At 38.6% G+C, this 26,336-nt stretch overlaps 1 protein-coding gene across 2 annotated transcripts in view; it reads left to right on the forward strand.

Moving 5' to 3' along the window:
• The window catches only part of RBMS1 (RNA binding motif, single stranded interacting protein 1), a 68,057-nt gene that overhangs the window by 21,005 nt on the left and 20,716 nt on the right, over positions 1–26,336 (forward strand). For both annotated transcript variants that reach the window (XM_009894622.1, XM_009894623.1), the window contains exons 2-5: positions 5,184–5,242; positions 8,089–8,180; positions 20,200–20,357; positions 23,557–23,636. In XM_009894622.1, the coding sequence (XP_009892924.1) occupies positions 5,184–5,242; positions 8,089–8,180; positions 20,200–20,357; positions 23,557–23,636 (389 nt within the window). The remainder of the gene's footprint in view (positions 1–5,183; positions 5,243–8,088; positions 8,181–20,199; positions 20,358–23,556; positions 23,637–26,336) is intronic.

The raw sequence follows: 26,336 nt of genomic DNA on the forward strand, positions 1-26,336 counted from the left end.
CAAAGTGCCTGCTGACTATGTTGTGCACTGAATAAGACCATGTTTGAATAAGAAAATATTTTTGGTTGGGTTTTTTTGGTTTTTGTTTGTTTGTTTGTTTGTTTTGTTTTTTTTTTTTTTTTTTAAAGATGATTTGCAGCTTAACCATCCCAACCTGCTTGTTCGTTACAATATATGGGAATTGATTTGGAAGTATTTGCTTTATCCATTTTATTCTAGTTATTTACCCTAGTCTAAAGTAAGTTTTATTTTGATGCAGATCCATTCAGCAACTGCAGTGTATGTTAAGATTAACTGATCTGGTCTCCCACATGATGCTCCTTGCTGGATCTGCCTGTTTGTTGTGCTCTCTCTTGTCTTTGGGTCACCTGGTGAGAATATTGGCTCCCTACCGAAATTTTTGTGTTCAGCCAGGTTCTCTTTCCTTTTACAATTCCACCTGATAGTGAGTTCATGTACTCAGAGCTACTTATATGTTATGAAATCCATGCCTGGTTTTACCACATGATTCTGGCTCTTAGAAATAAAGAGCATTCCATGCAGGGCAGTGATAAGATGCTAAGATGTGAAAATTAATCTAGAATAAGCACAGAAGATATGCAGCATTGTTTCTGCATAGCAGAGGAGTTCTGACAGCACTACAGTAATGGAAGGGATAACAGCAGGATCTCTAGGAATGCGCATTTTACAGCTGGACTGGACTTAGGCAAAGAGAGTGTACTGCTCATCTTCAACACAAAGTTCTGGACAGTTCAGGACGGAGGACCTAAGCAGCTCTAAAAGGCAAGGACATTCCATGGTAGCAGAGATCCTTCTGGTGCGTTATTGTCTGAGTCAACATCAGGTGGTAGAGAAACCCTTCATAGCACAAGCTGGAAGACAATTTGATAGTACTGCAAAGGGGAAAGCTCTGTGAGCTTGGTGGTATGAGGTATATTACGTTAAGCTATTGTGGGCAAAGATTTTAACAATTCATTCCAGACAACCCCTATCGAACCTCTCACTGCCTGTTCTTATTGTACCTCCCCTAATGCACACACAGATAAGTTCTTTCAACACTCAAAATAGCACTTGTGGCAGAGACTTCAAGCTACTTCATTCCCTATTCTTTGTCATGCTCATGATGGCATGTTATAGCCCTCACGTTTGCAAGTATGTTCGTTATACCAGCAGATGTACAAAGGGAGAAAAATAAACACTGGTTCGGTTTGATCTGTGTACTTAGTTTTTTAAGGACCCTTTTCTTTCATCATCATGGAGGTCACCAAAATTGGGCTTCAGAGATGTTTTAAATGTCAAAAGTATTCCTAGCTATTTGTAATAAATCTGTCAGTATGATTATTTGGACGGGGTTTGACCGTGCTGCTGAACAATGTGAGTTCTAAAAAGTATATGTTGATGCTTTGCTTCAAGCCTTCCACTTCAAAAGTATCTAAAATGAAGGCATAGAGCTGTGTTTCGGCATTCATGTTGCCTGGCAGTAGATCTTTTTAGGGCAGCTGAGTAGGTGGGGTTACCCGTTCATTTCTGCAGAGGGAGTGTGTGATGGGCAGCGGTAAGCATTATCCTATTAAGTAGCAGTACTGCTTATCTTCCGAACTTGGCTTTTGAACAACTTTCTTCTTTATCTTGTATCCAAATACACATTTGTATTGGTGTTCTGTACTATAACGGTAGCTTGTACACTGGTGCATAGACTGTTATGAACATACCCCTTTTAATCCCATAACCAATGCACTCTGGCAATTATTTCCCTGCCTCTTGCTAAATCCCTCTCTTCCTTAATATGTTCGTTGACAATGGTACAAAGGCAGTATAGGAAAGAGATGCAAAGCTGAAAACATCTTTCCATCTCCAAAAATAAAGAGAGAATGTGTTGATAGCAGTGACACCCATCCCGCCCCCCAAAAAACAACCCCCCAAACCCCACATCTTCATTGCTGCTGAACATTCATTTGATGATATTTTTGTGAGAAAAATAACCTACTTAATAAGTAGGTGCTTGTCACCAGCCAGATTAGCAGTTATTTCTCAAGATTAGCACTTTATTTAAAAGAAAGCTTATTTTAAAAAATTGCTTCGGAGGAGAGGGAATGAGCAATCACCAGTCACTGTAGAAGTGATTCTGCCAGCCATGAGAGCTGAACTCTGCCTTAGGTAGTCTCACCAAGCCTGCAGTTAAGGCGTGGGAACAGAAGAGCAGCCCCAGCAGGATGCCTGAGACAACTAGATATGGTGACCTTTGAGAGGAATGGTGATCTTCAGGCAAGACCTAACATCATAGACGTCTTTGGAATATAAGTTTTCTCTTGCTTGCTATGTTCCTTTATGTAAGCAGGCAATACCTATTAGTTTGCACCATGACTTTGATGTGTCTTACAGGTTGTTGATCTCTGGTGGGTCTCAGATTGCAGTTACACCTAACAAACGAGCAGTTGAAGGCAGGAGCCTGTGTTAACAGCAGCATTAGGACTGCAGAATTCAGGAGGAAGGAAGTAGATTTTCATGACAGTCATCATTTGAAGGAAGCACTTATGAGGAACTGCAAGGAGTAATTTCCCCTCATATCAGACCACATGGTGGGAGCAAGGAGGGGAAGTATCCCTCTGGCCAGGCGGAGGTGGGGTAAACTGCATTTCCGTGCTTCATGGCGTGGCTGCCGCTTGGGAGGGGTATTCACAGGGAAAATCGTAGCAGAAATCCTGGTGATAGCTGCTATTGTACTGGTTCTCCGAATCGTTCCTAGACTCACAATGCTGAAACTTCTTGGCAGTCTTCCACGGCAGCTGGTTCTTTGCAGGAACTGTGCTATCTAGGACGGTGAATTAAATCACTAGCAGTCTTGCGCATTGGAAGACTGTCCATGAAGTGGTTGTGAAGAACAGGCATTCAGACACATGTTTATGGGCTGGTGTGCATCAGCATCTGTGGGCCAACACAGTCCCTAGTCAGCCCCTGACTACCCTCCGTGACCAAACTGGCTGAGGGTTGCAAGTACGTTGTTTAGGTGGGTACCCAGTGCTGTAGTTTTTCACTACCACCACTACTTTCTACACTTTCAGTAACTGAAACAGTGGCAGGGTCAAGATCATCCTTCAGGAATTTTTTCCCCCAAATGATTATGTAGCTTTTCACTTTAAGAAGCTTAGGGAAGCTGATAGGCTACGGAGAATGCTGGCCATCAAATGTAATGCTGGGTGTGAGTGACTTGGGACATAAAGAGTTCAGTGGATCCTGAAGAGCATTGTCTCCAAACAGTTTGCCTCTCTCATTTATAGTATGTATGCTTACTCTGCACTCTGAAAAATTCTGGAGAAAGTTTCAGAAGTTTTGACTTACGAGGTATAGAGCTTTCTAAATGGAATGACATATTTGGAAAATAAGTGGCACTAATAAGGAAGTGTGTGCCTCAACTATTATGCACAATTTCTATTGCTTTATGCTTCTAGCATAATATATTTAGGGATGCACTGATTTTCATTGACACTGTACATTTTTAAGCTATAGATGGATAGTTATTTTTTTATATCAGTGTAGACACTCACAATTTCAGATACAATAAGGAAGCCAACACCTAATGGCTAGTGTCTCAGGTTTACCCCCTTGCAACTATTTGAAGCCATACAATAACTCACAGAATAAACAGAAGGTGCTTGAAACTGGTCACAGAGAGTGATAACTACACTGAAACATGTATTTAAATGTTCTTTAGGGGGAAAGTACTTTGTAAATAGCCTTCATCCTTGAATAACTATCACTTTGTAAGTGATTTGTGTACTCTAACTAAGCTTACCTTTATTTATTAGGTTTCTTATGTATTTTGAAGAACTTCTAAGACTAGTACAGCCACTGCAGAAATTGAGTTAGCTGTCTTTTGAAATCAATCTTTTTGAAATTATACTCTGTTGAAGTTATATTTAGGAGGTGAAGTGGCAAAACTTCATTTTTCCCTAAATTCCACTTTCTTGTGCTGATAACATTTCTCATAATTTTCAGTTCATTTTGGGTTCTTGTACAACGATAAAGAACCTCTTAGCACTCAGTGCTTAGGTATACCTGTTAACATGGTAAGTTACATTGTATGCCCATGTGAAAACAAACTCCTGTTGTGCCCTTTCTCTCTGGTATACTCACAGCACTGTATCAAGTGTAGTTCACAAGCGGAGGGAGGAGGTTGTGGTTAGGAACTTGGGAAACCTGTGCTCTGTTTCCGATTCCGCTGCTGATGTAGGCCAAGCAAGTTGCTTTTTTTAAATTGAAAATGGGATTTGACTTCCAAGGAAAATGGCAAGTTTTCACCAGCAGCAACAAATTCTACTCTAAATTTGATCAAAAACCCTAATACTGATAAACGTTGCAGAGCACTTCAGAAAAAGCAATTGTTCCTATAGCTTGGATTGCTGTCTGCTTGTTTCCCAGGCTTAACTGCTATTAGATCTCTGGGTGTTCACCTTTGGACTGCATAGCAGATTGACACCTGGACTGCCCAGTTATTGAGAAGCTGAGGAGCAAGCAATGAGTGTGTTTTTCTTTTAAAAGAGAAAATTGAAGCTTTCCTGATGGATGTTTTGGGTTTAGTTGAAATCGTTTGCATTCCAATTTTCCATTTTAAAAATACAGAAAATTCTTTACCACCTTTGCTGATCAGCTTTCATAAATCTGACTTGCACTTGTCACCTTCCAGAACAGAGTTTTTAATCTTTTTCATCGTGTGTGTGGGAGAGAGAGCTAAGTTTTTTAACTCCACCCCCACCTCCTGTACCATGTTGGTTAGCAAGCCTAGCACCAACAAGGCATTTTGTCTGCTTTATCTGGTGTATATATACTGAGGGAGTCCAAGCTTATGTCTAAAACATGGTTTCTTATATGTACCAGGATTGGTACATATGTGTGCACTGTGTTGTATTCCTTTCTGTAGAGCGCTTTTTCTCTGGGTTGTTTTGTGATTCTGCTGTGCCGCTGAGAACATAGGGACAATAGAACAAGATCACGCTTGAAATTGTTGATCTTTATTGTTGCTTCTATCTATGTATGAGTTTTCATTATATAATTATATAGTCTATATATTATTCCATTTTGTTAAAAGTAAAGGGTAATAGGATATAAAATAATGTGAATTGGCTATCTGTTGTAATAGGATATTTTTCTTCTCATTTTCCTTACGTCTGTATAATACATTTTAGGTATGGGAAAATTGTATCCACGAAGGCTATTTTGGATAAGACAACAAACAAATGCAAAGGTATGTACGTTTGCCTTTATATTGCATTCACTGGAAAGTCCTGATTGATTCTATAAAATGCACTAATGTTGAATTTCAAGTGCTTTCAACTTCCCCCTCCCACCTTCCCCTTCTTATTCCTAAACTAGTCTTATTCTTGCCCAGGGCCAGTGTTATTCAGTGCGTGTGTTTCCAGGGGAGCTGGCAGACAGCCTGCGTCAGTGGTGCAGCCAAGCCGGAGTGAAGCTGACACGCACAGCGCTGGCTGGCAGTTCGCCTCTATTTTAAAAACAAAAATGGAGTTAAAAGTAGCTTTTCCCCTTTTGCCTGGAAAAACTGGGGAAGCTTACAGAAGACCATTCAACTGCACTAATCGTCTGAGAAAAATTATATATTGTGGAAATCAGCTCCATTGATTAGAGTAGTTTAAAGCAGCTCTTAATTACACGTTCCTGTCCTCTAATTGTGTTTTGTTATATGCAATTGGATCTATTGGGAGCAAAGAGAGGGTTCGTTTTCACCGAAGTAATTGCAGCTGGAAAAAAATATTAGAAGTCCTTTAGATAAGCTGGATACATCAGAGCGATTTTCATCACTCATTGCAATTACAGTGAGGTCATATCCCAGCAACATGCGTGGTGGGAGAAGGTGTGGTAGCAGACACTGAAATATCAGATTTCAGACTTTCTTTTTTACAATTAAGAGGATAATTTGTAAGCAAAGTGAAAAATTGTCAGCTGATTTAGCAATGTTAATAAGCGTAAAGCTCATGAATGAGCTTAAAGCTGATGCGCAGAGGCAGGAGAGGAGAGTTCATCATTAATCGAGACGTGGTTTTTGTGCAGAACTTGGAAGCAGTTCAGGGACATAGTTTCTTAGCTCCCCATCTTAAGCAATTAAGGGGGTGCTGACAGTTCAGAAACAGAAATTTCTAGAATTTTTTTCCCCCCAGATTGTATGCAGATGTCATCTGCATGTATTGTGACTAGTGAAGAGCAAATGCCCTTTTCAGTTATTTTAAATTCATTAATACCTGTGGCAGCACTTAACCGATTCATTCTGTCCATTTTCCCAGTTCCTGAAGATTTCGGTAGCTCTGTCAGTGATACAGAAACTCTCACGTTAATGTTTTAAGATGACTTTTCCAGTATAGAATTTAAATCTCGCTGGTGAAAAGCGGTAATTAACAGTTTGTTGTAACAATGTACAGCGAGTTGAGGCTGCAGGGAAGCTCACTGCATGTCACTGAAATTGCAGTAGGAACATAAGTAGACAAAATGCAGAAATCTAACTGGAATTTAACCAAAAGATTGACAGCATCTCTGGCTCTTGCCAAAAAAACACACCATGGGATTTAAACTAACTGGAGCAACAAGTTTATGTATCATCTAGAAGATGGCAAAGCCAGCTTTGATGACATGCTTGGTATCGGTATGTAACTTTGTCTGTATTGCACCCTGCAGCGTGGTGGTGGTGATAACCTGGGCTGTCACGGGTACGGAAAGCTAGTTTTGGGTATGGAAAGCTAGTTTTGCCTTGGCAGCACAAAACTTGATATGAGCTAATTCACTCTGTTTCATGTCAAGATTTAACAGTCCACAACACCACATGTTATACAGAACAATATGCTGCTTTCTTCAGCTTCTTGGCAGGTTAAGTAAGCTCGCACTGATGTACAAGGCTGCTCGAGTTGTTTTTCCCGAGTTGAGGACTTTAAAGCTTGTTCAGTTATATCTTTACACAACCTTTTTGTCCTCAGTGTAGACATACTGTTAGAGAATCCTATTACCTTTTGAAGAAGCAATTCCATTTTTCTACTCCTCTAGAGCTTTTTTTAATTGTTGGGGGTTTTGATTCTTTTTTTTTTTAACCCAACTTAGACATTGGAGAGGGATTTCTTTAGTACTTGAGGCTGTTCGCTGGTGGGAAGGAAGGGGGTTGAAAAATGCAGAATGAAGTTTGCAGTACATCTAGGGGAAGTAGCTTCCAAGCTCTGCCTGCCTTTTGGTGACACTTGAGCATCCGGCTCCCAGGTTGCATTAAAAATCCCAACCTATAAAGTCAGTGTTGGTAAAGACCAAGGCATATTGCTCTTCAGGTGTCCTGGAATCCATTAGCTGTACATTGTTGTTCAGAATAAGAAAAGAAGTTACTGCATATACATGGAAGTTGTTGCAATTAATTTGGGTTTACTTTAACATTTAAAGATTGCATTAGATGGCATAGAAAATGCTTTCAGAACATTTTTTTACATTCTGGTTTCAGTAACAACAATGGGGAAAACTCAGTTGATTTCACTGAAGCTGAGTTTTCACTTGTTAAATTTAACCATCTTCTATGTATATACAATGGAGTAGCTAATTCACAAAAAAGTGAGTTGTGAGGCAGTACATACACATCTTTTAAGCTAAATTCCTCTCCCAGTTTTGAGTAAAAGACATGTAACTTAGACAATTGCTGGTTACTTATTCACACTGGCCTAAGAATTTGGTTTAGAAAAACGAGCAAATAATGCTTTATTTGGTGATCTCTATGAAATAAACTGATGATGTCACATTTGCTCATAGAAGATACATACCAGATAACACAAAGCAAACCATCATGCTGCTTGTTAGCAGTTTGGACAAAATCCTGATAATCAGTGGGCATGGAAATTGATTTTTTTCCGCTAGGGTAGGTCCCACCAGTTCAAGGTTGAAGGACTTCGGTAGATTGGGTTTTTTGGCACTACATGAAGAACTTTGGAGTTCAAGTTGGCCCTCTTCACCAGTAAGAAAATTGTATTAAATAACCATGCTAGTAGCATATGAACTGTTTGATTATAAGGTGGTTGCTGTCTCGTTAATGAAATATGTTTCATATTTCAGGTTACGGTTTCGTTGACTTTGACAGCCCGGCAGCTGCTCAGAAGGCGGTTTCTGCTTTAAAGGCTAGTGGAGTCCAAGCACAGATGGCAAAGGTGAGTTAAAATAACCAGCTAATTCTTGCAATGGGTTGTGAAGCTGAACAAGCTTGTAGGTTAGCAGAGTATCGGCAGTGTGATTTTTCAAGTTGCCGGCCCTTTACAGAGAGCACAGTGCTCAAGCCTCATGATATATTAAGGTAGCAAAACGGGGGCTTTTGCCATATCCCAAATCATCTCAACTAATGAAATAAAGAAACACAGTATGGCAAAGTCTCTAAACTCATCTGGTTTGATTTATCAATGTATTCATGATACTGTTTTTCCATTAGCTTCATCAGGAGAAAGATTAACAATAAATTGTACGAATTACAGCAGGCTTAACGTTTTATATGCAGCATATTAATTCCTGGAACAAGTCAGTAGCTGAAATAGTTTTACAGCACGAAGGTATGAAAGCTTTTGTATGTTACATGCTTATTGTTACTGAGGTTAGCAGCCTCGCAATTTGGGGATGAAGTTTTAAGCACAGCATGGCAAAATTTAACATAGTGACTTTGTCTTCAGCCTTTCTAGTGTATTTTCTGTTAACGTAAATAAAATTTTAAACTGGGCATTGATGATAGATGTCTTGAAATTCTTAGCCAACTCTTTGACAACCTATTTCTGCATCAGGGCAAACCCAAGTATTATTAAAAATAAAGAAATATGATCTTTCTTCTTTTTCTCTCGTTTTTACTGATCCTTGCCCCTGAATCAGGTTATTAGCCAGAAGTGATCTTCAGAGAAGAACTTCTCTTTCAGCATAAGAGAAGTTTCTCAAATCTGTAAAATCAGGTAGATGATACATTAGTAATGATTTTGTCATGTGTTCTTATTAGGTCAGATGGCCTGGTTCCGATAGAGCGCCATAAACACCACTACAATCTATGGTACCTCTTAAAGCAAATTTTTTTGATTTTGAAAATTATATTCTAATTTAAAAAAAAAAATAATCCAGTAATTAAATAGTAATCGCAGAGACTTTTTTTAATAAAGTAGCCGGCTGCAGATCTAGCAAATCTTTTGTATTTATCCATTAGGTACAGATTTTTTTCAGATGAGATATTTTCCACAGCTTCTCAGCTGAGGAGAACAGTTAAGCTAACAACATAAAATGTCTTTGGATGGATTCCAGGGCAAGAAAATGGAAACCATATGTTTCATACTTAATGCATGTTTCATTACAGCCATGACACAAACATACATGCTTACTGGAAAACACTTTGGTTTTGTTTTTTTTTCTTTTCTTTTTTTTAATAAGTTTTTATGTATGCTTAATAAAAACCTTTTAATTAATCTTTAGCTTTTAGGTAATCACTTTAAAATATACACCAGATTTTTCAAAGCCTCTGCCTGCCATCTTATGCATATGATATCCTGGTAGGAGGGGAGGAAAGAGAATGTGAAGTCATATAAACTCATTTTGCTAATGAATTTTGATGTCTGATTTAATTGTCTTCTTGAGTAGATGGAGAAGCTCTAATAATTCACTATAGTAATCTAATGAATAGTTTCTTAATTTTTCCCATGGTGTATTTTTCTGACTCGTTTCCTCTGACAGTTAGCTGCAATATTGCTAATATTTCTTTCTGTTAGCATTAATGAAAAAACGTGCACCATAATACCTGACTGTTTTGATTTTTCTGACACTGTGTCAAGCCTGGTGACCTGTGGGAAATCTGTAACTATAAAGTTTGCATTCCAGTGAAACTTGTTGTTCTGCTGCTTCTTAACATGGAAAGTGTGTTTGAATTATTAAAAAAACCAACCCAATGAACAGTACCACAACAAACAGTCACAGATGACTAAGAGTTTGAGTGCTTTGATTTTTGTCTATTTTGAACTGCTGAATTTGTATTTTTTTTTTCCCCTCCTGGGCTGTGCTGCTCTCCTTTTGTCTGAAATACCCTATCTCCACTTGGATGCTGGGAATTGCTGGTCACTTACAGTTGTTTTGGCAAGATTAGCAAATCAGACTCTTCACATGCAAGACACTATAAAAATTTACTTGTGTTTGTGTATTTAATATTTTATCCTTTTGCGTGTTACTGCCTGTGCCGTGAAGTGGTCTTCTTGCAGTAAAACTGTTCAGGCTTTAGCCTGAACGTCACAGAGAAAGATTTGGGGGACAGTTTCTCGTCTGTTGGGCCAGTGGATTTCCTCACTGACCGCTACGACTGCTTCAGTTCCAAAGAGAAATAAATGCTTGTTGGCAGGATTTGTCTGTGGGAAGGTGTTATTACACTGTGCCCAGGGTGTCAGCCAGCAGCACGGCTCCTCAGCATTCTCACCCTCCTCCCAGATACAGTGGTGGTCCCAGAAGGAGAAGGAAAACGTTATTGCTGAAGCCTTGTTTTTACTCTGACTGCCGTAAACCCCTTTTTGTGGTGTCCTGTTGTAGCTATATGTCGGTGAGTTAAATATTACGCACATCGGCAAGATCATCTACAAATCCTAGTTTAGTAGAATTGGTTCAGATTATATGTATTAAAACCTTTGTTTGATTTGTAGAGATAACTTCAAATATTTGACTTTGTGAGCTTTTGCTATCCATGGAGTAAGATCATGCTGTACTCAGCGGTCTGCTTCCAAGTTGACCTGACTCCAGAAAAATATAGTCTTGTCCACTATGTTTTGGCTCTTGTTGAGCAGACCAGGAGGGCCTGGGCTCAAGACGTGGCTTCAGGCCACATACTGCCAGATCTGTTCCAGGGGGGTCACTGTGTGTGGAGAAGTGGCCAGGTCTTGGGAGATGTCACGATGACAGTGTCAGCGAAGGAATTCAGTGTCAGACCATGGCCTAAGGAACGTTATGTCTTCAGTTATTCTGCTCTTTCCAAGATCTGAATTGGGAACGCTTGACTAAGACGAAGCAGCTTGGGAAGCTTGCTCTGTGCTGGTCCACAGGATCTTCCAGCCACCGCTGAAACGGAGATGCCTCCAACCATTCCTGTTGGTCAGATAATGCTGCTAAGAGCTCACATAAGATGAAATTGCATTGCCAGGGGATGGGAGTAGCTTTTGGATGGAAACTTAAAATGGGGGTGATGGGCTATTGCCCCTCTCCTCTTGTCACACTGAGTATTGCCAGCGTTCACTCTCGTCAGTCATCTTTCTCAGTGTGGACAAGTGGCTGTGGAAAGGGATCAGGAGATGATGTGAGCTGTAGTGGTAGCCGGCTTGTTTCAAGACCTGGTGCAAACCAATAGCTTCTCTCTTACTCTAGAGATAAGGTACAGAAAGAGCAGATACATGTTTTGCAAGAGTACTGTCATTTCTAAGCTAGTTTGTAACTGGTTGAGTGTCTAATTTTTATTTTAATTCATTTTAATTTCTTGAAATGTCTTTAATCTAAGTACTTTATTGTCCTTGTTCCTAGAGGAGTGCTTTGATAATAAACCAATAATAACAAGTTCAAAAGCTCTAATTTTGCAGAGCTATGCAGTCTTAGTGGTAGTAGCAGTAGTATTGAAAAGCTCTGCCCATCTTTGTTAGAAAAGTTGTTACAGTTGCTGTCAGAGTGAATTTTCTGAGCAATGTCTCTCTTCTCTTCCCCCTACCCCACAGGTGAAATCAGTGAGATAACTCTAGGTTTCTACGCTGTTCACAGAAGATAGCAAACGACTTTGTATAGGAAGATAGATGCACACAGAAAATCTACCGTATATTGGCATTTTGAACAGAGATTTAAAAAACTGAGAATCTCTGTAAGGGATGTTTAGAGATGGTGAGGTCTAAATGCTATGGAGATATGTCACCTAAATCCTGATAGGTTTTTGACCTTGAACTTAACATAAGGCATTGAGTCAGTGTCAGATAAAATTCTGTCTCTTCAAATCGTATTCAACTAAGTTCAACTGTAGTTACTGAAGTAACTGTGTTTCAGGTGATGGGAAAAATGGCACGGTGAAGTGGAAAGTTGAATTTAATTCTTATTCTTCTGGTTGTAGGCTAACATGTAAATATAAAAGGTAAAAAAGAACTACTGAATAAGAATTGTTAATAAAAAGCAGTTCTTCTCATCTTTCTATCTAGCAAACTTAAGACAAGAGGAGAATGATTGTGTTTGCAGCCCAGATAAAGTCAGCTAGAGAATATCTGTATTGTACTGACAGCAATGTAGAGATGCACAAGCCAGCTAGAATACCAGCCTGGCTGTGGCAGCTCAAAATTCATCAAGTGCTGAACAACTTCCTTCCTGATGTGGCAATGATATTTGTATAGCCATATTGTCTAGCTCGTGGTAGGTTAACAGGTTCCTGAGACAGTATAGTGAAGGGCTTATATCTACTAAAACCGTTCTACATATGGAGTTAACACTTTTTGCAAAGAGCTTGTAACGTATTTGAGCATCACAAGGAAGATTAACATATGTTTCAGTGTTCTCACAATTGTATTTGAGCCCTGTCCTTAATTTTAATGTAGTGTCCTACCTTTAAAATGATTTAACCATCTGAGTCCAACACAATTGCTATAGACTCAAAGAGCCTGTTCCTCCAGACTTTACGTTGTTGAAGACCTTGCCTTCCTTCATGTCTCCTCTATTCTCTCTCTCTCTATTAATGAGATTTTCGGTTCTTTCGTATGTACAACTGTGCTATAAGATTGTCAAGATCATTTATAACCTAAACAAGTGATATTCAGTCTTTTCCAGTTTGGGTTTTCCGATTTATTCTCCCCCCCTATGGAAACGCAAACTTACCTTTAGTAAACATATGCCACTTATAATAGAACCCATGACAGTAGTCTGTGGACATGGAAGATTTCTGTGGTCAATGAAACTTGTTAATTTGAGCCAAGGAATGCTGTTCCGTGTACTAATGTGCGTTTTTGGGGGAAGACTCATTGTTTATCCATTCAAAGATTTCCCCACATTTGCACATTTTTAGGACTTAGGGCTTCAGATTCATAATGTTATAATTTCCTCCTCCTTAAAATCTTTAGTTCCACCAACACAATTAAATATGCTCCTGTTTATATTGTATTAGCTCTCACATTAACAAATGACTAAATATTTTCAGATATTTTAGGCTTGTGCAAAAAATTGAGGCCATCTTTGGAATTGTTCCTTATTCAGATTGTGTCGGAAGGATGCTTGTGATAACAACGCAAAGTATGCTGTACCATCATACACCGACTTGTCCACCATTCTGAAGATAGAGTTGCCATTTTCTGGAGTGGTCTGTTGGCCCTCAAAGCAACAGACCAAACTCTCTGAACCTCATTACGTGGGGGTGGATTTTAGTTTGTGATAAGTATTAACCCATTTTCTGAGTTCACGTTGGTCCTCCAGAACCCAGAGATGACAGGAATTTGTAATCTTTGAATTTTTTAGTAATGGTTACAAAGGCAGAACTGTGAAGCACTCACTCACCGTGTGCTGGTAGCTTTATCTTTCTTTCCAGTTAATTTCAACGCAGGAGCATTTTTTTATATTCTAAACTTAGTTTAGGTGCTTTCTTCCAAGCACATTTGGAAAAGATGAACTGTCACACTGTATAAAGTGTGAACTGCGTAGCAGGTGTGGGCCTTTTGGGAGGGAAAGGCTGCTTAGCCACTTGTCCTCATCTCTGTAACAGAAATCAAGGCTTTTCCACAGCTATTAAACATAATGTATCAAAGGCAGTCTTCCTTTATGTTGCTGATGAAGAGCATGGTTTTGAGTTAGCAAAAATGAGAAGCAGCTAACTTTTATGACTTTTAATAATGTATTGCTTTTTGTACTTGTCTTCGCTGTGGCAACCTTCGGGAGAATTAAATCAGTTTTCATTCCTACAGAGTAAAGTAAGAAAATAAGTTTAGGTTACCATGGTAGCTAGTGCACTTAATCTAACTAGAGAAGGTAGGCATGTTGCTTTTTTTTTTTTTTTATTCTGGATCTGGGCTTCTGAGTGCCAAAGAACAGATGACAGGCAAACAGGAGCTAACTCGGGCAGATTTCTCAAGCAGATTTTAGCAACTGTCTTGTGAGAAAAGTTTTCTTTTTACCTGGTTAGTAGTACTTTCTGTAGGCAATAGTATTAAACTCTACTGTAATAGACTGTTTTAAGTAAATATAATTGATTTTCCTCCTTTTATTTGTAAAAGTTCTTAAAAATCGTTATAAAATAAATTGAAAGTAAGCCAAATTTTGCTTACCTGGGGGCTAAATGACCATCGTTTCAGGAACTGCATTTGAATTAAATAAGACGGTTGACAACCACTTCCCTTGAGTACACAGCTTCAACCCACAAAAGTCTTATCTCAGTTGCAAAGCAGTGCTGTGGCTTGTGCGGACAAGTGTCCAGTGCTCTGCTATGACCCATGGTGGGCTTATTCAGCTTTCTATTGAAAACAGGGGCATCCATGAGGCAGAACTCCCAGGGAGCACCTTGGTGCCCTTCTAGCGAAGGAAAAGCAAGAACGCCAAGAATAAAAAGGGCAATGTATGATTGCAGTGATAGTCTGAGTGCAAACGTGAACACAATGCTTATTGTAGTTAAAAATTCCTTTTCGTACAGTTGTTACTCTTCTCTGTAATACAGATGTGCCTGTGAAAAATGAGTTAAAATGTTTAGCTTCTTAATCGTATATAGTGTTTATGCAATTCTGGAGAACAAGTGAAGATTATGGTAGTGATTTTTCCACAGAATTGTCTTGTTAACAGTCTGTGGTCAGACAGTATTAAAACTGTGGCTAAAACAGACATATTTCAGTGAGACACAGGCCAATTGTAAGTTTTAAAGTAGTTCCTATACGAAGGCAGACAAGCATTTAATCCCTTCCCTATCAGCCAGAGGATCTTCCATGCTGTGAGCAGTGCCTCGTCACATGTTTCTGAATGGCTATCTGTTCGCTCTGACCTTACACAGAGCAAGAGAAAACAGATGTCTTATCATTTTGCCAAGTTTCTTGCTTGCAATTTAGGAACGGTTCCACACGCACAGGGAGGTTTTTGTTAATTTCTTTCAGATGATGGTGGAGCATTTCACATTATGTAGGACTCCTGATCACCACTTCTGTACAGAAATGAGCATTAGCAGTTGATTATTCCTATCCCTTTTATGGGAAATACTGTATCTTGTAGTCAGCTTATTAAGTTAGTGCAGTAAGTGCTTTTTAGGAATAAGAAATACATTAATCTGCAAGAGCACTGCTCTGCATCTTTGTATTAATATGTTCTGCTAGAGAAGTCCTGGACATGCAGCTAAAGGTATTTGGTAAGAAAAGACCAATAGAAACTTGTTGGCACGAATTGCTAAAAATAAGACTTACTAGTTTCCTCGATAATATGGATACTTACAGTAGCCCCGAAATTCCCTGACCTTGCTCATAATCTGCAAATATTGAGCAATTTCAGCATCTCTCAGGACCTGCTAAGGTTCTGTTAACTGAGGAGACCCTTCATGAGATATGAAGACTCTCAAATGAAGCAGTTTTCCTAAATTGTGTAGAATTAAAAAAAATAAAAAATTAAATGGTTCAGTGGTTTATTTTAATGTTAGCTTGCTACACCTAAAGTAGAAACACTTCCACTGCCTTTAGTAATTCTTTTTGATCATTCCCATAAAATAGTACAAATAATTTAAAGAGACTTAAGATTTCTAAGGTGAAAGCAGCTTATGTGATTTAATAGATTTTGAGCCCAGGAAGACCCCGTACCTTTGAAAGTGCGTAGAACAATTACAGTGTATAGGCAAGATTTGAGCTGAGGAGTTATGTTTCCAAATTTTTTTGCCAGTTTCACTTTTTTGCTAAATTCCAGAATAAAAATTAGAAATGTAGATAGCAAAAGAATTATTTGTCTCTGCTGAAACAGAACTGTAATAGCCATGTGAATTAAACTATGGTGAGGCAGGTTTGGGTAAGGGGGGGGGTCACAGAACGTAATGTATTAAACTGCTGTTTGCCAGAGAAACAGGGACGAATTAAAGAGTTTGTCTCTTTCCTAACTTCCTGGATTTCTAACTGGTTAACCATTTTCCATGCCAAAACCTTGTATAAAAGCAAACATCTGTTTGTGTGATGCTTTTTGTGTAAGACAGGATAAAGATGGATGGGGAGTCCTAGTTGCGGTTGCCGTTTGGAAGTCAGCTTGGAAATCCAGCGTATTCTAAGGGGAAGGAAATGACTTTGCTGCTTATGATCTCCCAAAATGTACCCAGATAGCTGTTTTAAGGTTTAGTAGTCCTGCGGAGATGAGAGAAGCTGCATGGTGATGTAAGTAATTAATAGGAGGAGAGGAGGTGTTTTGCACATAAATAGGTATGGTTTTTCTGCTACCAAAGAGTATAAAATTCCAAATACACTCTAGAACGAGTTCAGTCTTGCTTTAGGTCTACCCCAACAGTATTATCTTATTATTGTAAATGAGCTCTTTTGAGAACCAATGGCAGTCTTTTTTTTTTTTTTTTTCCTGCAAAGTGACGTGGTGCACTAAATTAATCTATCCTAACCTAGTTGGTCTCGATGATCCTTATGAGTCCCTTCCAACTTGAGATATTCTATGATTTGTCCTTATCGCTAAACCGCTGCCGCTCCCCAGGGTGGCTGTGGTTTTGCACCTGCAGTGCAAATACAAACTTGGTGCGCTGTGGCATGTGTTTGTCGGCATTTCAGCTGTTTTGTTCTGGGAGAATTACAGGTGAATGAAATTTCAGCTCGTATTCCAGGATTTCAGTGTGACATCCTCATCCATTGGCCACTTTTTGGCTCTTCCTCTCCCGTGTCTGCCAGCTTTACCAATTCTAGATATGGATGTATGTAGAAGTATCTTCAAACTCCCCTTTTTCCACTGTGGTCAGTATGTCCCATCAAAGGATCAAAAGCAGAAATAACTGAATCCCTGGGTTATTTGGGCTGTAATAGACTGACATACAGAAAGCATCAGGAAAGCAGAATTAAGTCCTTTCCAGTTACCCATCCAGCATGCACCTGACCAAAACCCAATCTAGTTACTAATACAAAGTACAGATTGTTTCATGGACTGCAAGTCAAATTTTTCCATTGCAAAATGCTTTCTGTTCAGAGAAAGCAATTTCCTTAGATCAATTTCCTCAGATGCACTTTTTTTTTTTTCTCCATTCCTAAGGGATTTGCAGTGTGGGTTAGTGGTAAAGTCAGTAATACTCTCTCAAAGTTGAGCATTCCCTTCTCTAACGATGTTGTTATGTGATGTTATGGCATGACATTTTCTCTGCTAGGTGGATAGGTACAAGAATCGAGCTTCCCAGTGTGTGTGGAGGGAGATCTTTGTGCGTTATAGTGACTCGCAGTAGGTCTTTCTGTCCCATTTGGCAAGGAAAGCTCATGATCTCTCATCCCAAGTGCACTGCCCGTATAATGCAGAAGTGTGGTCACCCCCTGGGCTGGAATAGGAGCCCGACAGAAAGGGGAATGTGATGTCCCCAGTTACCTGAATCAAACAGATTGCTCTGACATTCTGCAGTTGACTGAATTTCTTTCTCTATTAGGTGTTTCAGAATGTAGGCATTTCTTTTTTTTTTTTTGCATTTAAATTACATTTTTATTACTGTGAACAAAATGGGGCCTTTTTTTTATCTTTCCAAATGTTGTTAGGCTTTTTAATGAGAAAATTTTTATAGTATGATTCAGATTTTCTGTTATTATAGAATAAAAACATTAGCAAATTAGATGAAAATATGCCAAGGGTCTGATTTTCCAGCTTGTGTACTATTTTAGGTTTTTAGGGAAGTTTGAGGATATTTGTGTGCATTATATTTTACAGCTTATAATAAAAAGTTAAAAAAATGCTTTTTTTTTTTTTTTTCCTTTCAAATACTCTTCTGAGTTTCTGGAAATTAGCTACAAATATAGCTACAAAAGCAATTCTGTGATCCTCGTGGCCAAAACCTCCTATGAAGCTTTTGCTAATAGTGTTTATTTAAGAAGGAAGTAAACCTAGATATATCAAGGTACAAAACCAAATGGGTTAATACAATCTAAGTAACAAACTAATTCTGAAAATGTGAAAGCTGGCTTCATTTCACATTCCTACCCGAGGAAATTTGAACTGTATGTCAAAGATGTAACTACTGTAACATGGGTTTTCCCATCACTGTTGAACACTGCCCAGGAGTGAATATTGCTGTCAGCTCTGGTCTCTCAGTCAATCCATTTTCTTGTCTTCTCTTTCTGCTGATTTTTCTAATATGAAAGAAAAATCAGACGTTCGAAGATAACTTAAATCACAAACTTCTAAACCACGACAGTACTATATAGATTCAGTGTTTTGGAGGGGATGCATGTTCCCACTAGGTAATGCAAGGAAAAACATACATGGTAGTCCAATGCCATTTGTAATGGACTGTAAAGGGACTAACTAGAATAACAGGTGGGCACTTGGAAAAGGTTGTGTTCTGTAAGGAATGTGGGATTTCAGTGTGGGTAGGAATTACGGTCGTATCAATGGCACAGTGTGCAGATCAGGAGGATGCAATGGGAACAATATTTCCCTTTTATAGGTCCTTTGGTGCTGAAGTGTCTTAAAAACCTTTACAGAAAACCTGAAAGCCCTTTCTAAATGAGTGTGAGATTTGGGGTGAAAACACAAATAGCGAAGGTCCATAAGCACAGAATTTGCTTCTGCATTTTTAAGTTTCATTAGTTTTTGGAACATGAGAATTCATTTCCGTGCCTAAAAGGCGCTACCTTCCCCTCCCAGTCCCCACTCCCTTTCTTTCTTCAGGCTAGGGAAAACCAACTCCAAGTGAGAGGTGATACCCAGGATAGCAAATTATTTAATTATGCAATATGCTACCAAATGTACTGAGATGTTATTAATATAAGGGCAGCTTAAGGACAAATTGATGTCTTATCTGCCCAAGAAAGTATCACCATCCATGGAGGTATAATCACTTTAAAAAATGCATTCATTCCAGTAGGAAAGTATTGTGGTTTTGTCTTCTGGTTTGATTCAAACTTCTCTGTAAGTCAGTTAGCCCTTTTGTACAGAATAAAAATACGCTGAGGACTGTGCCAACAAAATTGTATTTGTTTCAGATCATATAATTCCTAGTGCCAAAAAATTTCTACAGAATATAATGCATCCTGCACAGACTTCGATCTATGCAGTGATCCACAATGATGACATTGAGGTTTTCCACAACTGAAAGGGACAAACCATATAGATCTGTGTAGATTAAGAATGTATTTAATCATGGAGCGTGGCCAGCAATTAACAGTATGAGCGGGATGCAAGAGATGCTCCCTAAGCCCAGCTGGAGAATCTGTAGACAAATACTGGAAATGATCAATCTCAACAAAACTGTTTCTTTGATTGAGATGGGATTTCATAGATCACTCAAAATAGGTAGCCTAAGGTCAGGGGAAGGGCAAAGACGTGACTACGTTTGTCTCCTCCCTAATTGCTCATCTCCTGCCTGCTCTCCTCTGCCATTTTGTCTCTTTCTAGAGAAAGTTTTTGGAAGACTTTTGTATTGTCTGAATGCATAATATAAAAGTTTGATGAAAACTCAAAAACATTCATGGGTGGGAGAAGAAGACAGTGTCCCACTCACTTCTGTGTGTATCAGCCTGTATTTGTGGTAATATTTTGGCAATGTGCATACTCTTAAATGCATTGTCTCGTTTTTTCCCTGTATTACTTTCAAATTGTCATTCCAGTCTTTTTTTCTTTTTAATTTACATCTGACTTTTTTTAGCTTTCCACCAGTCCTGTATTTCCTTGTCTGCTAATTTCTTTCCTTTATCTTGTTGTTGCCTTTTTTTCCTTCTTTCAGAAAAATCTGAAACATGAAGTTGTAATACGGACTATAAACTGGTCAATTATTCACCTTTATCTCCACTTAAAAATGTCGTTGTCAGCAGTAATAGGAGGAGGGGAGCTTTTCTCAGGAATGCTGTATACGGTGACAGAAGATGGAGGTCACTAATACTAGGGAAGAGCAGCCTTTAGGAAGGGGCCTGAGAAGTGAAAATCTGTACTAGTAGTTATATGTAATTGTTGTTATATTTTATATTCAAAATGTCTTTCCAGTGCAAAAGTAATAAGTTCATTTTAATTCTCTTTCAGCAACAAGAACAAGATCCGACTAACTTATACATTTCCAATTTGCCGCTTTCAATGGATGAGCAGGAGCTTGAGAACATGCTGAAACCGTTTGGGCAGGTTATCTCCACGAGGATACTGCGGGACTCGAGTGGGACAAGCCGTGGTGTTGGCTTTGCAAGGTACTTCAGTGGCGTTAGCCATGCTGCAGCTTTTTTTCCAATAAAAAGGCAGGAATAGGAGGAAAAGGCAGAAATTATTGAACATGATCAAGCTTTTAAAGAAGAGAGATCTAGATGGAGATACCAGCAGTATTTTGTTCATTCTTTGGTAAAGCAAATATGTCTGTTTCATCTTGCTTAGATGGCTAAATCTGAATCTGTTTCTCCTGTTGGACAGCTGTCCAGAATAACAGTTCGCTTTCCACTGCTTCCTCCTCTTCTCTGTACTTCTCCTTTCTCCTCTATCCCTGAGCCAGTAAGCAAGAGTTATGCAGTGCTTCACAGAAACTTCTGTAACATTTCTGTCTTTTGAGGCTTTAATTTAAGGCAGGAGACCATAAGGAAGAACATCCCCCCCCTTTTTTCTTTTTTTCTCTTTCTTCATTAGTTCCTCTGAGAAAATCGACTCATTGTTGCCCTTTGAACGTCAGCCCTTTGAATTTTCTGGCTCATTAACATGTTGTCATCTGGGAAAGAAAATATTTTTCTTTACTTACAGTAAATCTTACCTTAAAATATTTGACAGCTTGGTCAACTGTCTCTCCCAATTCAACAAGAACAAATATTTTCTATAAATTAGTAAATACCTCCCAAATATTCTCTCTATGTGAGTCTAATTTTTCTCTAGTTAATTCAGTTATTTGTTCTGAGGTGTCTTCATTGAAGCCTTTTCTGTGCCTTTCTAGTGCTTTTCTGTTTCTCATTAAATCCTGCTTTAAACCTGGTATGGCAACCAAGACTTGGAGGCTTTTGATTGAAGATATCTATCATCAAAAATAGGGACATGCTTTGAGCAAAGAATTGGGATTCTTAAAATATGTTGTAAAATCTCTGTCAGCAGTCAAATTCCAGTAATTCATATGTTCAGCCAATATTACAATGGCTCTGTATTTGAGCAAATAGCAGAATCTAAAATTAGTGCACAGAAAAGAAGTGAACAAATTATATCTCCTAATGAAGCCAAAATTTTTAGGGATTGTTTTCCCTCTGAGTTGGCTATGGGTAAATCACAGCACTGTGAATTTTTTTTTTTTTAATTTAAAAATCTCCTCCCCAATTTATTTGCTTGGCAGACTGTCCAGTTTCAAGAAGATACAACAAAGGAACAAAATCACAGACAATGGGATGATATTCCTTTATTTAAGAGTGCAAAACCAGCAAGTTTCGTTTCTGCCAAAATTTCTTCCTGTCCCCTTTAAATAAATCAATAAGCATTTGTCATATTTTTATTGTAAATTTAATTGGGCATTTTCATTCATACGCTCGTATTTTTTCATATTAGCATATACATAAGTATTTGAGTGTGAACTCCATACAAGTATACACAGAATGTGTGTACATCTTTTTGGATGACGTACAAAGCAATATAGATCCAAAAGTTACATTTACAAATTTGAAAAAATACTGATACTTGCTTAAATGCAGCTTTCACTTTTCGGTAATATGAAGGGCAGAATCCAGTAACACCCAAGCTAAAATTCGTTAGGCATTATGAGTTTATTCAATCTTTTCTCCCTAAACTTGCTTACTAGTTCTACCTTGAATCGGTGGTGTTTTAGGAATGCTTTGATTCTAATATAGCTGGAAGAGTTTTAGAATTGTATGTAAAACTTGTATTGAAGTCATTAAAAGAGAATAGTTTTAAAGTAAGCGTTTTCCTAGTAGGTTCTGTATTATACTTTATATGTTTTATATATATACATAAATATGAAGTTATGTTTATATACATATTTTTTATTCACATACATATATTATGCATAATTTAAAGAATAAGCTGTTGCTGCCATATCTAATCCGAATTTCTTCCCTTTTGCAAGGTAGGTATTGGAACATTTTTTAATAAATATTAGTTAAAGTTAAAATTGTCCAAGAAACATGTAGACATTAAAAAAATATTTTAATTTTTTGCCTTTGGGAGCATTTTATTAGGTTAATAAGGGGTAATATATTTTTTCAAGTCCAGACTTGAGTCTGAAACTAAATTATATTGTTTGTTTCATGTGAGACGAAAAAGTTAGATTTCTTTGATGCAGATCCAACAATCCAGAACGTCTGAAAATTTTCTAGAATGTACTTTTGAAACCATGAAGAAAACTTCTTGTTCATTCGGGCATTTTGATGATTTTGCTTCTTGTCTATGACTATGTTTCATTGGCCTGTGCAGAAAGGCTATCACAATTAAAAAGGTACCAAGACTTAGTAATTTTTAGTATTACTTCTTTGCTGCTGAGGCCATTGGCCTAATTTGTGGATCCGAAATACGGAACTTAGCAAATAAGGAAAAAGAAGATCCCTGTTCAACATTATCCAAATACTATCTTGCAGACAGCGGCAAAATATATTCTTCTTTTAAAATAAATTTTGTTATACTTGCATGTCTCGGTCATCTGTTGCAACTTAGTCCAAGCTGGCAGTTAGGACCGACACATCTACATTGCAGTGTAAGGATGTGGCTGCGACCTACAGAGCCACTCCTAGACGAGCAGTAGCTCACCAGTAGTCCACTCCGTCTATTAAGTCTCATTTTGACAACATTAAGTGCACAAACCTGTTCAGGATGCTGGATTAATTCTCAGTAGCCGTCACAGCTATTCTGTTATTGGTTCCTGTTTTGAAGGTGGCTTGGAGACAATTAAATAAGAGACAGGTACATCATTTAGTACGTATTATTTAGATGATACGTGTAAGCTAAAAGCTGCAAAGGCAGCTTGGGTCATGCAGTCAGGCAAGTTTATATTTGATTTTATTACTCTTAAAACATACAGACACTTCAGAATCCTCTATCAAAAGTGGCATTGACATTTGTTACATGTATCATGGACACCAAGGACTCAGCTATGAATGGTTGTGGATCAGTCTTTCTCCTTCCTTCAAGACAGCATAGGCACTGTAGCTGTCCAAGTTAGCTTCTGCCTAATTTCTAAGTAAGGGTATTGTATTTGCAGTTTGGCACTGACTTTGGCCTCAGACGTTAACTGAGTTTAGTTTTACCTTTCTGAAGTTGTATGTTCTTAGAAAACATCATCTCCATTGCTCACGCTTGGGAAAGCAACCCACAAAAGTGAAGCGAGAAAAAGCAAGAAATAAGCTTTAAAAAAATCACCAGCATGGGAATCTGGATGAGTGTTTAATTTATGTAAATTATCCTTTTTTTTCTTAGAATGGAGTCAACAGAAAAATGTGAAGCAGTGATTGCTCATTTTAATGGAAAATTCATAAAGACACCAGCAGGAGTTTCTGGTACGTTGCATATATTTCTAACAAGATGTATGAATGGGTTACTGCTTACACAGTGGAAGGCTGTTACGCTGATTGTTGTATCTGGCTTCTCATTCAGAGGCAGGCTTATTAAAATTAAACTGTGTCTTGTTGGATGACTGTAATACTTGCTCACTTGGAACACAGTATATCACTTTTCTACTGTAAACCTTTTCTAGGAATCTAGTAGTGTTCTTTCCTAGGAGATAGACAAGCAGCTAAGATGCCTGAAGCCAGCTATGCGCAAATTTACATCCCACATAATCCCAGTTGAAGTCAGGAGACAAGTATGTGTTGTATGTGTGTCAGAACAGAATTTGGCTGATTGTCCGTGGCCAATTTTTTTTTAAGAGAGGCGAAAAATGGACTACTTTTGCCATCTGTTGATGATTTTTTTGAAGTAATTTTCAAAAAAAAGACTTGATCAGAAAAAAATAGATTCTGCAGCAGTGCCTTAACGCCAGGCGCTTTCATTCATTGGGGAGCTGCGACTCTCAAGTCAAAGTCGGTTTTGAGGTTCTTCAGGAAGATAGAAGGAGGTCAGTGAAGAATGCTACTTCTAGAAATATTGTGCAAGGCAAAACGCAGAGAAGCTACACTGTGCAACTTTCTTGTCACAGCAAGTTCCTCATCAGTTTGCCTGCTTTGTCAGCACTGTTTCTAAGAGACAAAATGTATATTCCATATACACATAAAAATAAGGAAAGGAAATTCAGAGCAGCAGAGTAAAATAGAATGAAAAGAGGACAATAAAGGAGGAAAGAATACATGCCTGACATTCTAGGCATCTTTTGGTAACCATTTTATTGAGAATCCCAAGTGGGAATTTTATAAATTAAATTGTTGATGTGGTTGCTGAAGCCACCTTTATCCCGCTGGTGAAATGTTCTCCGCAGTCAGACCCTAACACTGAGGAAGAGGAAAGCAGCCCTCGGCAAGCAGACAAGAATGTGGCTTGTTTAGTAAAACTACATACATCCCTCATCCCTGAAAGATTACACCAGTTTGAGGCAGTCTGTGCTGCGGTAGGGATGGAAAGCTGCTTCAGAGCACAGGAAACCACTCCCTTCACCAGCGCTAATCTAGTGCAGGGTTTTGACTTCCCTGGCTTGGCTTTTGCAGACCTGTTGCATTGGGATTGATTGCCGAGATTATTTAGTTAAAGCTTTGTTATTCGTAGGGGCTGTAACATTTATTTTTCAGTTTCATATATTTAGCAATCTATGTTTTATGAGATGGAAAATCCCTTTAGGGGCAAGGCGAGATTTTCTCTGAATGCTGGCTGTGCTCTGATCCACCCTCCGTGATTAGTTTTATGAAGCTGCTATGGCTTGGACATAATTAAGAGTAAAAAGTATGGAGAAACCAAGAGTTTAAATTAACATATAGGGGTTTCTGTTCAATTAGAGCCAGTAAAAAAAAACTGTAACAGAACCTCCTATTAGTGCTTTTTAGTTTGCTCATTTTTATTTTCACTTGTGTTACCCTGTTCTCAATGAATGAGCCGTCAAGCGTGTTGTTGCTAATCGTGCTCTGTCTCTGGTGGGTGGTTGCTGAAGCTGGAGTTGCACCCTTATATCATCAGGTTCAACCAGGTAGAAATAAAAAGTTGCTGCACAGAATTTAGGAATGGTTTCTGCAGTGTGGAGGAAAATATTTTCCAGAAAAGTGTGATTAATTAGGGACAAGAAATTTGCACAGAAGCAGTGATTGTCAGAAAGTGGAAACTGAAGAGGGGTCTCAATGCGTAATCCACCTCATGGGCTTTAACTTCTAATGCTTACTTGGCAAAGAAGTCATCTAGGCTCTCTGTCTAAAATAGGTAAAGAAGCACACACCTCCAGAGACCAATGTGTCTTTGCTGTCAGCTGTCTGTGCGGTTACAAAGAGCGTCTAGATGAGTCGCTCAGAAATAGATAACTCTAAATGTCTGAAAGTCAGTTAAGTGAGATGAGTCACACCCTCCATGACGCTGAAAAATGCAACAAATAAGTAGGGAGTCGTGAGAACCTTATTTATTACAGACCCTCAGTTTTGTTGTATAGGTCACAGCTCCAAGTCTACTTTTCCATGCTGGTGCTGTGAAGTTGTATTGCTCCTTTGAAAGGTTTTTACAGAGTTCAAATTCTTCCTGGAGTTCCTCACCACATAGCAAGCATGTGTCCGATAATGCAGTCTTATTAGAGGATGCATGGATAATAATATGCTGCAGTCTGCCAAAAAGTGGGGCAGAGTCGTGGGGCAACTGTGGTCTTGGACTACCTGCACAGAGAAGAGTGGATGTAGTGGGAAAGCTCTTGGACGAACAAAGGTTAGGAAAATGTTTTGAAATAGATTAGCATCCTTCAGGGTTATAGAGCTGCAAGTTCAAATACATGCAAAATAAAATCGTAGAACTGGAACTATGTTTAAATTAAAACATTGTGTCCTAGAAACTTGGCTAAAATCAGCAAAGGGAGCTGGCTATAAAAACACTGTTATCAGGATGAGGAGGGTAGGAGAGACGGGCCTGTAATGAAATAGGTGTGGGAGGAAGAACATCTGTTCAACAAAAACATGCTTTCATAATGCAGCTTTGTTATTTTAACTACGTTTGGGTTTACATGGGAGAATGGGTTAAACACAGTTCTAGGAAGCATGGGTGAAACCTCCTCTGGAGCTTGGGAGGACAGAACAGAAAAA

This window comes from Charadrius vociferus, unplaced genomic scaffold, assembly GCF_000708025.1.
Source record: "Charadrius vociferus isolate BGI_N301 unplaced genomic scaffold, ASM70802v2 scaffold161, whole genome shotgun sequence".
In the NCBI taxonomy this organism is placed as follows: domain Eukaryota; kingdom Metazoa; phylum Chordata; class Aves; order Charadriiformes; family Charadriidae; genus Charadrius; species Charadrius vociferus.